This window comes from Sinohyriopsis cumingii, chromosome 1, assembly GCF_028554795.1.
Source record: "Sinohyriopsis cumingii isolate HCF-2022 chromosome 1, ASM2855479v2, whole genome shotgun sequence".
NCBI lineage: Eukaryota > Metazoa > Mollusca > Bivalvia > Unionida > Unionidae > Sinohyriopsis > Sinohyriopsis cumingii.
In genome coordinates, this window is record NC_142961.1 from 81,147,886 (window position 1) to 81,162,886 (window position 15,001).

At 36.1% G+C, this 15,001-nt stretch overlaps 1 protein-coding gene across 2 annotated transcripts in view; it reads right to left on the bottom strand.

Moving 5' to 3' along the window:
- LOC149807219 (nucleoporin NDC1-like) overlaps window positions 1–15,001 on the bottom strand; it is a 110,100-nt gene that overhangs the window by 67,243 nt on the left and 27,856 nt on the right. For both annotated transcript variants that reach the window (XM_089963722.1, XM_089963715.1), the window contains exons 6-8: window positions 12,216–12,324; window positions 10,571–10,619; window positions 3,936–4,068 (exon numbers count right to left, since the gene is read on the bottom strand). In XM_089963722.1, the coding sequence (XP_089819848.1) occupies window positions 3,936–4,068; window positions 10,571–10,619; window positions 12,216–12,324 (291 nt within the window). The remainder of the gene's footprint in view (window positions 1–3,935; window positions 4,069–10,570; window positions 10,620–12,215; window positions 12,325–15,001) is intronic.

The window sequence follows — 15,001 nt, forward strand, 5'->3', positions numbered from 1 at the left end:
AGCAGAAGAAACCAGAATGGCCTCATAAGAAGCAACTATTTCCAGTGCCACATTCCGGGTCTCCATGACAAAGAGGTAATCCACTCTAACACTTTTTTATGTGGAACAATATCTATGTAATCCTATCAGAATAAACACTGACCATCCCTCGACTGGTGAGGAAATTCATTCCATATACATGAAAGTCTGAGAAGTAATCAGGTCTGACTTGCCTTGGTTGATAATAAGCCCACTGGTTTCCAAAAGTGTGACAGGTCTCTGAGCAAGATATGTCTGCGAACATTGTGTATCAACCTGTCAGCAAAACACTGGATAACAGGCAACCTCAAAGATCTTAAGTGAACTAATATTACTCCAAACACTCAAGTAAAGACTGAGTAAGGAAGATAAGCCAAAAGGAAAACTGAAAAACTTCTTTGTTCTGACAGAACCATAGGAGTTTTGTATGGAAAAGAAAGATGGGGATGTGAAGGTAAACACCCTGGTGACTGCCTGGTGCTCCTTACTGAGGCTAACATCATCTTAAAATACTATTCCTCAATAAACTTGCTTAAAGGGGAAAGATCAATGACAAGGCAAAATTATATTCCTTTTTTTACTGAAACCATGAAGATCATATACTTGGAATGTTTATCATCTTTCTGCTGCCTCCTTAATTTTGTATGGGTCTTTACCTCTTGCTTTAAGGATACCATATTGTTCTGGTGAAAAGAAATGAGTTTCCTGGATAGAGGTGAAGGATTCCATAAATAAACCCAGTAACCCTCTCTTATTGTTGAAAAAACTTGTATATAGTCCTTTAGTCTTACCCGATCTCTGGAAAGCATCCCAGTCTGTCATATACTGAGATGTCTGGAACAGGGTGACTAGGCAGGAAAAGGAACAACTTCCTACGACCAACTGCATCCATGCTTATGCAGAGTGAAGGATTTCAAATGAACAGCAACAAGTTCAAAAGTGAGTCTGGCAGTTCTGCTGTCTGTTGGGACCGCTGCTTAAAACGTTAATGTCTGGGAACCACAGACCTCTCAAGTTGAGGGTGCTTTGTTGTCTTTTATCCAGTACTGGATCATGGCCAACAACTTGTGTGTTGTTCATCTTTGTGTATCAGATAAAAATGAATTGATCCTTCGCAGAATCAGCCTTGCTGGTGGTGACTTCCTTACAACAGAAGTTTCCCTGATCCCTTGCAGTATCAGTGAACTGGTGACTTCCTGACAGAGAGAAGTATAATTTGATCCATCCTAGAACTGGCATGATGGCAGCCTCCTTACACCAGGAGGGACCTCTGATCCCATACAGGATTGGCAAATTGCTATTTCCTTATACCAGTAAATGTCAATGATCTCCCATGACACTGACTTGATGGCAATTTCCTTACACTAATATGTGCCTTGGATGCTGTGTTGCTGACTTACTTAAAGTGGGAAGTGCCAATGACCCATACTGCCTGTGAATTCTCTCAGGATTGTCCATGCAATTACACTTAAAACAGGCCAAAGAAGTGGGTTGGGTATCCCAAAAAACCTGTCATAGCCACATTTGCCATCATCTTGTGGCATGCTAAAAAGATAACAAAAGTAAACCAAATCATACATGCCAACCCCTGACGAGGATAAAGTGTACTACAAGTGGACAAAAAGAGGAATCCAAGCAGAAAAATAGGAATCCACATATAACATGCTAAAAATTTAATAAACAATGATTTAATTGCCCCTCTCATCTTTTAACATCCTTTACTGCTTCAAGTTTTCATATATAGCACTTTTAGCTTTAGAAAGCAACATATTTTCATGTTGTATTTTAAAACACCTTGTACCAGCTGAGACCATGAATGTTTTGCACACCAGTACAGCACAAAGTACTGGGTTACTGAGCCTGGATCCGAATTCACTTTTATTTTTGTTAACAATACTGAACAATCTCTCACAGTCAGCATTAGAATGGTAAAGAACCAATATTCCTTTCATAACCTGACAAAGAAGAGGAAATTTATATCTTCAAGTGATTGTGTATTTTAGCTGGGAAATAAGGTGCAACTGCACATCAACTGTATCTGCATTAAGTATATTGTCAGGTAGAATCCCAACTTTATACTTCAGGAATTCTCCTTCCAGATGATCCAAGGTAGACAAGGATGGTAATAGAAAGGGATATCTCTTGACAAAGAATCCAACACTTTTGAAGCTTTTTGACTGTCTCTCATTTACATCAGCAACTGAAGCATTTAAAATCACTTCATCTCCATAGGGGAATTTCTGGAGCATGTATTCACAGGCTGTAACATAATAATTTCTAACATTATCATAAAACACCTTCACAGCTAGAATTGTGTTCTATGAATTCTCTTGCTTCTGCACCAATAGCAAGATCTTCATTATCTTTCTATTAAGAACTTGATAAATAACACCTCTGCAGTTATAATATTCATATCTGCACTTTAGATCTGCTGTAGATAAGAAGTTACCTTAGTATTGGAGTTCGTAAGACGAGCTAATTCGATGTGTTTCTTTGTTTTCAAGTGTTTCTCCACATAAAATTTACCACCATGCCCAATATTAGAATCATTTCCACACAAACTGCAATGAACATGATGCTGCCCTAGAATACAGGGACTTGTATCGTTGCTTAAAACCAACCTGTCATACATATACTATATAGTACATGTATGACAGGTCGATTTTAAGCAATGGCACAAGCCCCTGTGCCCGAGAATGGAACGCTGTATTATGCCATTCATGTATTCATCTTTGAAGGATTCTTTTTTGTTGTCTTTTTCTGATCCACCTGTGAAATTCTTTGAAAAAATATATGTGCTCTAACACAAACATCGACTAGAATACATCTGAAGACTTTTAGCGCCATATAGTTAAATTATTTCCATAAGCCTGCAATAGACGTCACGTGATGCTTCCCTCGCGTCCTCATCTTTGGAGGATTCTGTTATTTTTTGTTTCGTTTATTTTTGGCCTTTTTCTAATCCATCTGTGAAATTATTTGAAAGGAGATATTTTTGCTCTCATACACGCATCGACTAAAATAAATTATATTTTTTAGCGCCAAATACCTATAGACTGGTTCTGTACTAAATATAAATTAGAAAAAAGAATCTGTGAATAAAGATTAAAAATTAGCAAACCAGTCTGTTCTCTCTTCACTAAGCCATACAGCTGCTATAAATAGAATACAAGGTCGAAAGTTGAAAGTAGAACCAGCATGTTTCTGGGTAATAGGATAGTTGCTATAAATAAAACATAATACTGTTAGGAAAGTGCACGGACAAGCGTACTCTTACATTGTAGTTACGTAGAAGCCGTCTTTTCTAAAATATGGTCTGTGGGATAAATGGGATGTTAATAAAAACGAGAAAACAAACAACTGATTTTTTTGGGAAGGTGGATATACCGAAAAAGCATAATCCATATACGTTTACTTGTGAAGCATAATTTAGTGAAAAAAAAGTGTAATGATTACACCAAAAGCGTAATAGTTGGCATGTATGCCAAATGACCAGAACAAAATGTACAATACCTATTCCAATACTGATACCAACTAGGGGAATAAAATTAGTGAAACAATGCTAAACTAGCGAAACTGACAAAATGACAAACAGGAACAACCAATCAATGAAGAAAAGAAAACAATGAATGAGAGGATATGATTGACTGAAAAAAAAAATAAACAAATTAGTACAACTATTGAGCACTCAGACACAAAAGTTATATTTCATGAAGTCCATGGAAAAGAAAAAATAATGTTCTGAGTGATAAAACTGACTATGGCATTGGATTGAGACTGTTTTTATTCTACATCTCCAATTACTAACTGGAGGAAAATTTTATCTTTATGTTAGATAGGAGTGTGGACCAATACACCATGAATAGCATATATAAACATTATAGTCAGTGTGATGCATGTTGACCAACAAAATTTACCTCTGTGTTATAGATTTTGAAGAGTGTAGCACCCAGGCTCCATGGATACTGTATAAAAACTCCACACCAGAAAGTCTGCCACAGAAGCATCACATCTAGCAGTCCATATAATGTGTCCAGGGAGTACTCATTGCTGAAATAAATATATTATTAGTTTGTTGCATCTTTTTTCAAATTTTCTTTCATGAAAATGTGATTACTTTTATGAAGCCTAATTAAAGTTGTTTCTCTTGGCGTTCATACCAGTTCAATAAAGACTGAAGTAGTTCATATCCAAATATACTACATTAAAACTCGTCTTAATCTGACCTTGACCTTATTTAAACATATTTAACACCCTTAAATGGACACATTTTCATCACTAGTATTTTTTCTCTTCTCCTATTTACTTCTATTATTTCCTATCCAGTGTTTGCTGACCCTGTCTTGCATGGACAGACAACACATAATATAATCTGAATCACTCCAGTGATGAATAATTTCACAATATTTACCAACAGAGTAGAAAACCAAGCCAGGAATAAACAATTTAATGGATGAACATACATAAACTGACTGTATGCATGATGATTATAACAATGATGATCGTGTTTAAACTGTGAATTTGATTGTAGAAACTGTGAAATTTGTTTTATCTTCTGTGCAAATTAATTCTGATTAGAATGTTGTTTTTGTCTTGAGTTTATTGCCATTTTTCAGCGTAAGATAGGCTATACATTGTGGCCTGTATAAATGGTGAAGAAAACAGTAAGAACCATTGATCCACAGGGAGCTACCAGCAAGCTTTCTCACGTATCCACAGTGGCTAAGCCCAAGACACAGACCCATGAGGACAGAGGTAAGATAGCAGTGATCAGGTAAAGGCAAGTGTTTGACACCACTTGGCCAACCAGGGCCCCTGACTTGAATACAATTACAAGATTAACGAAGCAACATCTATTGCAATCCTTTCTGCACTTTAAAGCAAAATCATTTAGACTAAGGAGGCAAAATTCTCAAACTCTTTGAACTGTTATGATTTATAGAAAGTCAGAGTTCTAAATTCATGTACATATTATAGTATGTTCCTTGTGGAAAACTTTATGTGTACATCTCACCCTCAATAACTGACACATCAAGGTCCAAAACCAGAGACCACATCATTAGTGAAGGTGAGAGTTACTAAGGTACCTCTGAAAATTGTAAAACAGTATGGATATCAACAGTGAGAAGGGGTGGGTGGGAAAATGGTTGAGTACTTGTTCTATAATTGCAATGAGAATAATTGTTGGTAAATAGCATTTTTGTTATTAAGTTCATCACTTTATTTTATAAACTACCTTTATTTTCACGATAACCAAGTTTTGAATGATCATTAAAAACATTAGGTTTGAACAAACATGTGTACCAGCAAAAACATTTTGCATTATATCAATGCTTTTTGCATGGGAATATGGATACCATCTAATTTTATTGTTCATTCAGACTAGAACTAGATTCTTTTTACCCAAAATAACATTTTGCAAAACAACAATGTCTAAACTTTATTTGTTATTTTTCTATCAGTAAAATACTGATGTTGTGATTTCATTGCCAGTAACTGTGAAATTTTGGCTCATCCCTGGGCAAACCTCTGCCTGCCAGTTCATAAATTTTAAGTTCACTACAGACTGTGAGCCCGCTTCTCCAAAATGATGATGAACCCTTTATATGATGCTCAGCTTTGTATGCATGCCTTTCACTTGGTTCCCTTGCTATCCTTGATCACATTTGCAAATGAGTAGGATTACACTGGTCAACAGTGAAATCATTACTGACTTGAAAAGGCCCTAATCTGTAGTATTTTGGTGTGCCGAACACGAATATAACCGTGAAAAATTTGTATTGGCTCTCGTTTTGAAGATATTCATATACCTCATTTTCTATGTTTCACTGTGTAAATTTCTCCAGTAGGACTGCAGCAACATCCGGAATAATGATGTAACATTGCATAATACCATCATGCTCACATCATCCACAGTTGATTGCATCATTTTCTGATGCAATGCAATACTAATGCCATGCGGCTGCTGAAGTAAGTTGACGTCAGCAGTGTACTATACATGTGTAGGCCTATTATACTAATGCCAGGCGGCTGCTGAAGCTGACGTAAGCAGTGTACTATATAAAGCCCAATCAGATAGGTTCAGCATTTAAAATATTTTAGACGTTGTGCGAGACAGTTCAAGCTACTGTTACATAAAACTTATTATTTTATCCATTTACGTACAATAAAGAACAGTAATGCCTCGAAAGTGTGTTAATACCGCGAACAATTTTTGCTATATTTGTGGGGAAGTGACATTTGCCAACCAGAAGAAAAGTATCAATTCTCAAGTGAAGAAGGCATATCATCTTTACTTCGGATGCAAGGTTGGTGACCAAGACAAGCCTTGGGCTCCGCATATATGCTGTGCTACATGTAAAAAAAAGCTTTCACAGTGGTTGAATTGCAAAAGGTCATCAATGCCGTTTGCAGTCCCAACGGTGTGGAGAGAGCCAAGCAACCACCTAAATGACTGTTACTTCTGCTTGGTTCCTCCTCTTTCCGGCGGAATAACGAAGCGAAAGAAGTCGAGAATAGTCTACCCAAACATTCCGTCTGCATTGAGACCAGTTCCACATGGTGAGGGACTTCCTATTCCAGAACCTCCAGCAGAATATTCTCTTGATTCATCTGACGAAGACAAAGGTGAGTCGACCTGTTCTTCTCCTGGTCCATCAGCATGCAGTGATCCAGATTTTCACTGTGGTGCATCATCAACCCCACACAGAATAACACAGGAAGAACTAAATGACCTGATTCGTGATTTGGACTTATCAAAGAACAAGGCAGAATTGCTAGGATCAAGACTCCAACAATGGAATCTTCTAGAAGAAGATGTCACAATTACTGCATATCGAAAGCGCCACCAGCAATTGGAGCCTTTCTTCAGAAAGGAAAGTAATCTGATATTCTGTTCCGATATTGAGGGCCTCATGAATGCTTTAAAAATCACTCATGACCCACAAGAATGGAGACTATTTGTGGACTCTTCGAAACTGAGTCTCAAGGCTGTGCTTTTGCACAATGGAAACATTCTTCCATCTATTCCAGTAGCGTATGCTGTCCACATGAAAGAGACATACGATAACTTAAGGCAGCTACTGAATTCCATTGAGTATAACAAGTACAGCTGGCACCTCTGTGGTGATTTGAAGGTAGTTGCCCTTTTAATGGGACTGCAGCAAGGATATACAAAATACATGTGTTTCTTATGCGAGTGGGATAGCCGAGCAAGGGAAATGCACTACATGAGGAAGGAATGGACTCACAGGCAGAATGTAGCCATTGGAGAGAAGAATATCCAACACCCAGCTCTGGTTGAGGCTCAGAAAATCTTGCTACCACCCCTTCACATCAAACTAGGTTTGATGAAGAACTTCGTGAAAGCCATTGACTGGACTTTGCCAGCATTCCGATACCTGCATGAAAAATTCCCTCGACTCAGCGAAGCAAAGATTAAAGAGGGAGTTTTTGTGGGTCCTCAGATTCGAGAGCTTTTCAAAGATGACCGGTTCAACAACTTGCTGGAAGGTGACGCGAAACAAGCATGGAATGCTTTTCGCCTAGTTTCTACAAACTTCCTCGGAAATGTTAGGGCAGAAAACTATAAGGAACTAGTAGAAGACATGTTGATGAAGTATAAGAAACTTGGCTGCAATATGTCTCTAAAGATTCACTTCCTTCATTCCCATTTGGATTTCTTTCCTAGCAACTGTGGTATTGTTAGTGATGAACACGGCGAACGTTTTCATCAAGATATCGCAACAATGGAACAAAGATACCAGGGAAAATGGTCCACTACAATGCTGGCTGACTACTGCTGGACACTCCTCAGAGATGCTCCCGAACAGCTGTACAAGAGACAGGCGAAGAAATCTAAGATGTAGTCAATGACTTGATTTTTTATAGGTAGGCTATTACAGTTGACCTTTTACTATTGGAATGCATTTCGTTATGTAAACATTAATTTCTTGCAGATTACAAAAAAACTAGAGCCAATTTTGCAATTTGACTGTCATATTCGTGTTCAGCACATAAAAATTGATAAGAATTGACTAATTTTATTTCAGTAACATGACTTTTGTAAAAATTTGTTGTCCAGTGTTATCCAATGATTAATGTTACAAACTTTGTGTTACTAATGTTATATACTTTGTTCTACGTAATATTTAAAGCTGTGTTTGATCAGTCAAATGAAAAGAGCTGATGGATACACAACCATGACTGCTATCTCTTATGTATTCATTTTTCTCATTCTGCACCCATTACTTCATTTAACAAAAAAAGATGTAATTAACCCCAAAACAGGTCTACTTTTAACTGATTGTAACAATGCACCAAGCACTTCCAAAAGTAATGGATCAAAACAGTTGGTACTTAACTAGGTTCTTATGGAAACACTTGCAGGCTTCATTCAGACAGATGACTGACACTTTTCATGTTGTACACAAGAATGCATATTACATTTATGATGATTACACTGAAACCAAATTAAAAGATAAAACTAAAACATTAATTTCCCTGAGAACACTTATTTAATTGTTATTCATTTATTGATCTGTTGCTACCAATACGCATTACCAACATTTGCAATGGCTGATATTTTGTCATAATTTATGTTACTTAGTGTTTAAGAATTTTTTAAAAGAAAATTTAATGCAATATACGACTTACTAATTTCCAGAAACTGCCATTTTCTACTATAAAATGATTAATATGTTAAGGTTTTAGTTGCAATTTTATTAATATTCAGAAAATAAAGGCCTATTTTTAAGGGCATTTTCTATTTTTACAAATATGATCCACACCTGCCCATACAGTAATTTGGTTTTGCAAGTTATCCAAGCATGGCAGAACAGGCAGTGTACATGATGAACTATCTTACACAAGTTTCTTTCATATGCTTGAATCAATTATGACTGCATATTAGAGTTATATATTAAAATTTTCTTTATATATTAAAATGTTCTTTTTTTAAATTTTACTCCATAAGAGTTGTTCTTGAAGGAACTGATGATCTACTGGCTAAAAAGAATTACCAGGAAGCCAACATAAGATCACTTCTTGTTTTTCACTGCTGAGTAATGAAACCATCTCAGATATTCTTGTGAAACTCCATACCAAATTTGGTAATAAACTATTTTCTTATGTTTGAGTTAACATGTTTACAAGATACCTATAAGTACAGATGACAAGTCTTTATCATTACCTTTGACCTTGAACCTGATATCATGGCTGAAGATCAATGAACTTATCTCAGGCAACATTTGATTGAATCTATTGGTAATATTTCTTGGAGAAAAAAAAGAATCATTACAGGCATTCTTCTGATATATCCACAGTCTGTGCTAAACAACAAGATCAAATCATACTTGTTCATGTTATTACAAACCAGTGCAGCTGAAAAACTAAGTGACAACTGTTGATTTCAAAATCAACGTCAGTGTGCTGAATATTAATAACTTCAGCTGAAAAAGTGCCATATATACTCACTTATAAGCTGACAATTTTTACTGAAAATTGTATTCATGCTGGGTAGTGATCGTCTTATTTTTAAACTGAAAAGCTAAGTGAAGACTGTTGATTTCAGTTAAGGTTTGATTTTACCTCTTCATAAAATCATGCAACTGAGTGAGACAAAAAGACCCCACAACAAACCCATCTGCATTTTAGACACTGGTACTTCTCACTGCTTTTGAGTTAGTCAGATGAAGGGGCCTTTTGGTGACATGTACAGAATATTTCTGAATCAATCCTGGTTGATAACTTTCAAATCAATATGGAATAACACAACTATACCTCCAGTCACCATTTCTGTTACTGAACACACAAAGTAATTTTGACAAACATTGCAATCTTAGTGAAAACAAGAAATTTTGGTAAACATTGTTACCTTCCTGAAAACTCCATGTAATTAGGGACATCTGATTAGAATAGATTAAGAGATAACAAGATGACTGAGGCATGACTGAGGTCTGAATTGGCACCATTTTAATTAGTACAAATAGACAACATCAGTCTTTCAGTAACAACCCCATATAGATACAACCATGCTTTCAGAAGAGTGTGTGTGTGTGTGATTTGGATTTTTAACGTAGCTTCAACAATTTTTCAGTCATATCATATCGTAACAATGTCTGCAGTGTGACAGTTTATAGCGTTGTCTAGTACTGGGGCATAATGCTGCAGACATGTAGCATGACGTCCCACCCAGTCACATTATCCTTACACCAGACCGACCAGTCCTAACACTAACCTTTTAATGCTCAGCGCCAAGCAAGGCAGACGTTAGTATCATTTTTGTAAGTCTTTGATATGACTCGGACAAGGATCGAACCCACAACCTCTCGCAACCAAGACAGATGCTCTAACTTCTAGACCACCAGCAGTTGCAGGAGAAGAAGCAAGATTTTGAAGATGTCTGTAATGGTAGCTATACTGGATGTCAAACAGTATCGCTGTCATTTATGACCAACTAGACATCATATTAAATCTGTTATTAAAAACTTTATGTTAATATGATTCTGGATGAGTAGTTATAACAAAAGTTTAAAATACAAATGTTTCTTACCTCAGTCTCAATGATGAATTCTTAGATATCCAGTTTCTTGGTATATGACCTAAAAAATTAAGAAAATTATATGTCAATATATCTACTGCAGATTTATAATTATTTCCCCTTATTGTGTTCAATAAATAGTTATGTATATACTCACAAATCAGGTTTGCACTGAAAAAAAAACCCAACAGACCCTGATCTGCTGTCAAATAATGTACCAGCAAACCATGGTCTATCTTATTTATTCTACTGATTACAACTATCCAACTGCATTGACCCAGATCAGCTGGCACATTATGCAACAACATATCTGGGTCTATGTAGATGGATCTGACTTGTACACAAGTATCAGTCAGGCCTTAAAACACAAGATTTGCTAATTAGCTGCTGTGGTAGCCATATTGGATGTAAGATTGGCACCATTTTTATTTAGGTCAGACTAGCTATTACAGGATATCTTTTCATGAAACCCCTAGGTTGATATGACCATCAATCTTGGAGGAGTAGCAAGCAATACCAAAATTTTCAAGATGACCTCTGTGGTGGGCATATTAGAGGTCAGACCAGTATCCTTTTCATTTGGGACAAACTATACATCATAAAAAGTCTTTAAGTGAAAACTCCACGCTGATTTGACCAGGAGGAGTAGCAATATAAAAAAATTCAAGATGACCTACGCTTGCTATATTGGCTGTCCGAATGGTACCATTTTCATAAGGAACAACTTGACATCATAAGATGACTTTGGTGAAAACCCCAGAATGATATGTGAATTGAAACGTACCCAAAACAAGGTTTCCAAGATTGTTACTGTGGTGGCCACACTGGATGTCAGATCAATACCATTTTCATTCAGGTCCAACTAGGCATCATAACAAGTCTTCAGTGAAAACCCCATGTTAACATGACCAGTCATTCAGAAAAAGTCTTGATAAGATTTTTAAGCTGTCCACTGTCAGCCATACTGATTGTCCATGCAGCACCATTTTCATGTCAATATGACAGTTAGCTCACGAGAAATAATGACAACAAGATTTTCAAGATGCCCATCATGGTGGCCATATTGGAAGTCAGATTAGCACCTTTTCCAATGAGAACCAACTAGACATCAAAAGAATTTCTTCAGTAAAAACTAATATGGTAATGTGACTATCCAGATAGGATGAGTAGCTGTAACAAGATTTTCAAGATGGCCATTGAGGAGGCCATATTGAATATCCAACCAGCACCATTTCATGGCAATCCTCAAAGAAATTTAGGAGTATTGATAACAGACTAGTATAAGCGGCCTGATGGACAACAGGCCTCACGCAAGCTCTTCTGGTCTATCACCATTAGAGCGAAAAATTACCTTCATTTCTCATGCATTATGTTGGGCACATAAACTTCTTTTCTTCTTCAGGACTTGGTGTCAATTTTTAAGATCGATGGTATCAACTTTGAAAATTTTGCCATACACAGCATTTCAATGGAAGAAAGGGAAATAACTCTTATAGAAATTGCATGAGGCAAGTGACTTGTTGAATGTGCCTCTTTTGTAATGATTATAATATTTAGCAAATTTCATGGCAATCAATAAAATAAAATGTGGGACTAACTGTACTACATGATTGTGTGCAGGCTGGCTGGGTGACAATTCAAGAAAGAAAAAACTTACCAAAAAAGTAGTATAAAATGTAGAAGAATTTAATTTGCCACAACACGTAAGCAAGAGTTGAGCACAGAACTGGAACAATTTGGGACCGAACTTGAAAGACCTTGGCTTGCTGAAACAAAAAAGTTTTTAGGGTTAGAGTTACATATACTAAAACTTAACTATATTTGTATACAATGAAGATGAAAGGCAAGAATAAAAAGCAAAAACAAACCTAGGACATAAATATATGTACCCTGGTAAAATCTGGTTTATAGACATCATGGACAATAAAGTTTTAATTCATGCTGTCATGGTCTTGATACCAATTCAGAGTTCAAACTATAGGGTACAATTGGCAGAGAAGTTGACTTTTATATGCATTTGAGCTTTTTCCACTTTGTATCCTGATTTGTGCTTTTCATTAGATGCAGATATTATTCCTAAAACTTGGATCAAACATGAGATCTTTTCCCAAATATGTAGTTGGTGGTGGTGGGGAAAATAAAACTAATTATAATTATGTAATACTTGCCTGCGACTATTGCATTACTTACCTCTTCTGGACTGCCAACTCCCCTCCCCAGTCCAAGCTAAATATTCCCTCCCCTCATTAGTAACTGGAGGCCAAGAATTCAAAAGAAAATAGTCCCAGCCTGATTCCTTAGTCATTGCCAATTCACAGAAAATATCTTCCTCTTTTGACTGTGATTGAGGCTACAGGACATCAGAGCAGGGTATAAGGAGGGAATCACTGCAACAGTAGCAGGCATTTATTTCATAATTAAAATTAGTTGTACATCCAGCCTCCCCCACCTCCAAACTATATTTCAATAGCAGTAATACAATACCTGCTACAGTAAAACCGGTCTTGAGTGACCTCTGCTGATTAATGAACATTCGTCAAGAATATATCAAAATATAATATATTATTTTTCTATTATTTAAATTTATTTATTTTCTATATCTTTATTAAGTGTGCATTATACGTAATAAAAATATTGATAAAACTGTTTATCTCTATTTAATCATATATTTTAAATTATATATATATATATATATATATATATATATATATATATATATATATATATATATATATATATATATATATATATATATATACACACACACACACACCCCCCACACACACACACAATGCTGTCTAGCATCTCTGCGCACTTAAGGTTTCTGTCTCCGATATTGAAACAAAACACATACCAAATTCGACCAAATGCTGAAAATAAAATAATGCAATGCTTACCATTTGAAAAGTGGCAATTGTCACCAAAATGTTAATTTTGGACACATGAGATACCATTACGGTGTTTTCATGACTCGCGATATGTTGGCCTATTCTGCACACAGCTTTGAAAATATGTAATGTTTACCCATCGGGTTATAGAAATGAAATACATTACTTTGGACTTTTTCTGTCAGCAGTTCAGTCAAGTAATTAGGTCAGTTTATAGCTAGTTTTACAAAATTCAACATAACAATGCCAATAAAGGCAAGAGGTACTAAGCAAACTAAACTGATCTTGTACAAAAATTAGCAAATTTCAATGTTTTATAAAAAAAATAAGCTATTATGTGAAAGAGAAACAATGAATAGGATGTAATGTGTTTATGTCTTGTTTATAGGGCAAAATTACTATAGAATTTAGAAACAGACTATATGCCAGGGAATTTCTCGAGAATCTCGTTCTAGCAGAAAGTTGATATGTTGGGTAGCAGATGATTTTGTACATGTGGAACAACTTCTTGCAAAATTGGAAAATTGGATTAAGATGCAGAATTTTTTAAGGTATACACTTCCATCTTTTATATAATGTATTATTTGTATAATTCTGACCGCTCCGGTGGCCTAGTGGTTAGAGCGTCCAACTCGGATGCAGGAGTTTGTGGGTTCGATCCCTGGCCGAGTCATACCAAAGACTTAAAAAAATGGTACTAACAGCTGCCTCGCTTGGCGCTCAGCATTAAGAGGTTAGTGTTAGGACTGGTCGGCCTGGTGTCAGGATAATGTGACTGGGTGGGACATCATGCTACATGTCTGCAGCATGATGCCCCAGTACTATTTATCACTATAAACTGTCATACTGCAGACATCGTAGCGATATGACTGAAAACTTGTTAAAGCTATGTTAAATATCCAAAATCACATCACATCACATTTGTATAATTCTAAAAGATACATAATATATAGGATTTTCTGGGTTACAGGGCCAAGTAGGTCATGGAGTGGGTCTTCATGTTGACATTTAGAAATAACATTTTCATATGCATTTCGAGTCTAAATGGGGGATATTTTTGTACACTGTATGAATATCACTTTTCTTAGTTAAAGTATGATCGTTCTTTCTCGATACAAAATGGATTTTTGACCCAAAATAACAAGTGATCCAATGTTTACAGAAATGCGCAGAATTACCAGATGCACAGAACTGACACACACACACACACACATATAACCATTTAAGGTGAACACTGATTTTAAAATACTACTATGGCTATACAACATCAGAACCACCAGTAAGTTGTTATGAGCGTTTGTTTAAATGTCAGGGTTTTTGATGCATTAGATATCAACAGAGATGTTTTGAAATACAATGCATGTTTACACTTGAGGCAATATGCCAAAGCATCACTATTTCACTATGTACAAGCTTGTGTTTATTGCATGTAACTATTTTACTTTGTCTCATCACCCAGCTCCACTACAGAAAATTATTTCAACACTTCAAAACATCTTAAAGTATTGCTCATGGCTGTCAGATATGAACTGAAGCCTATCCAATCACATGTATG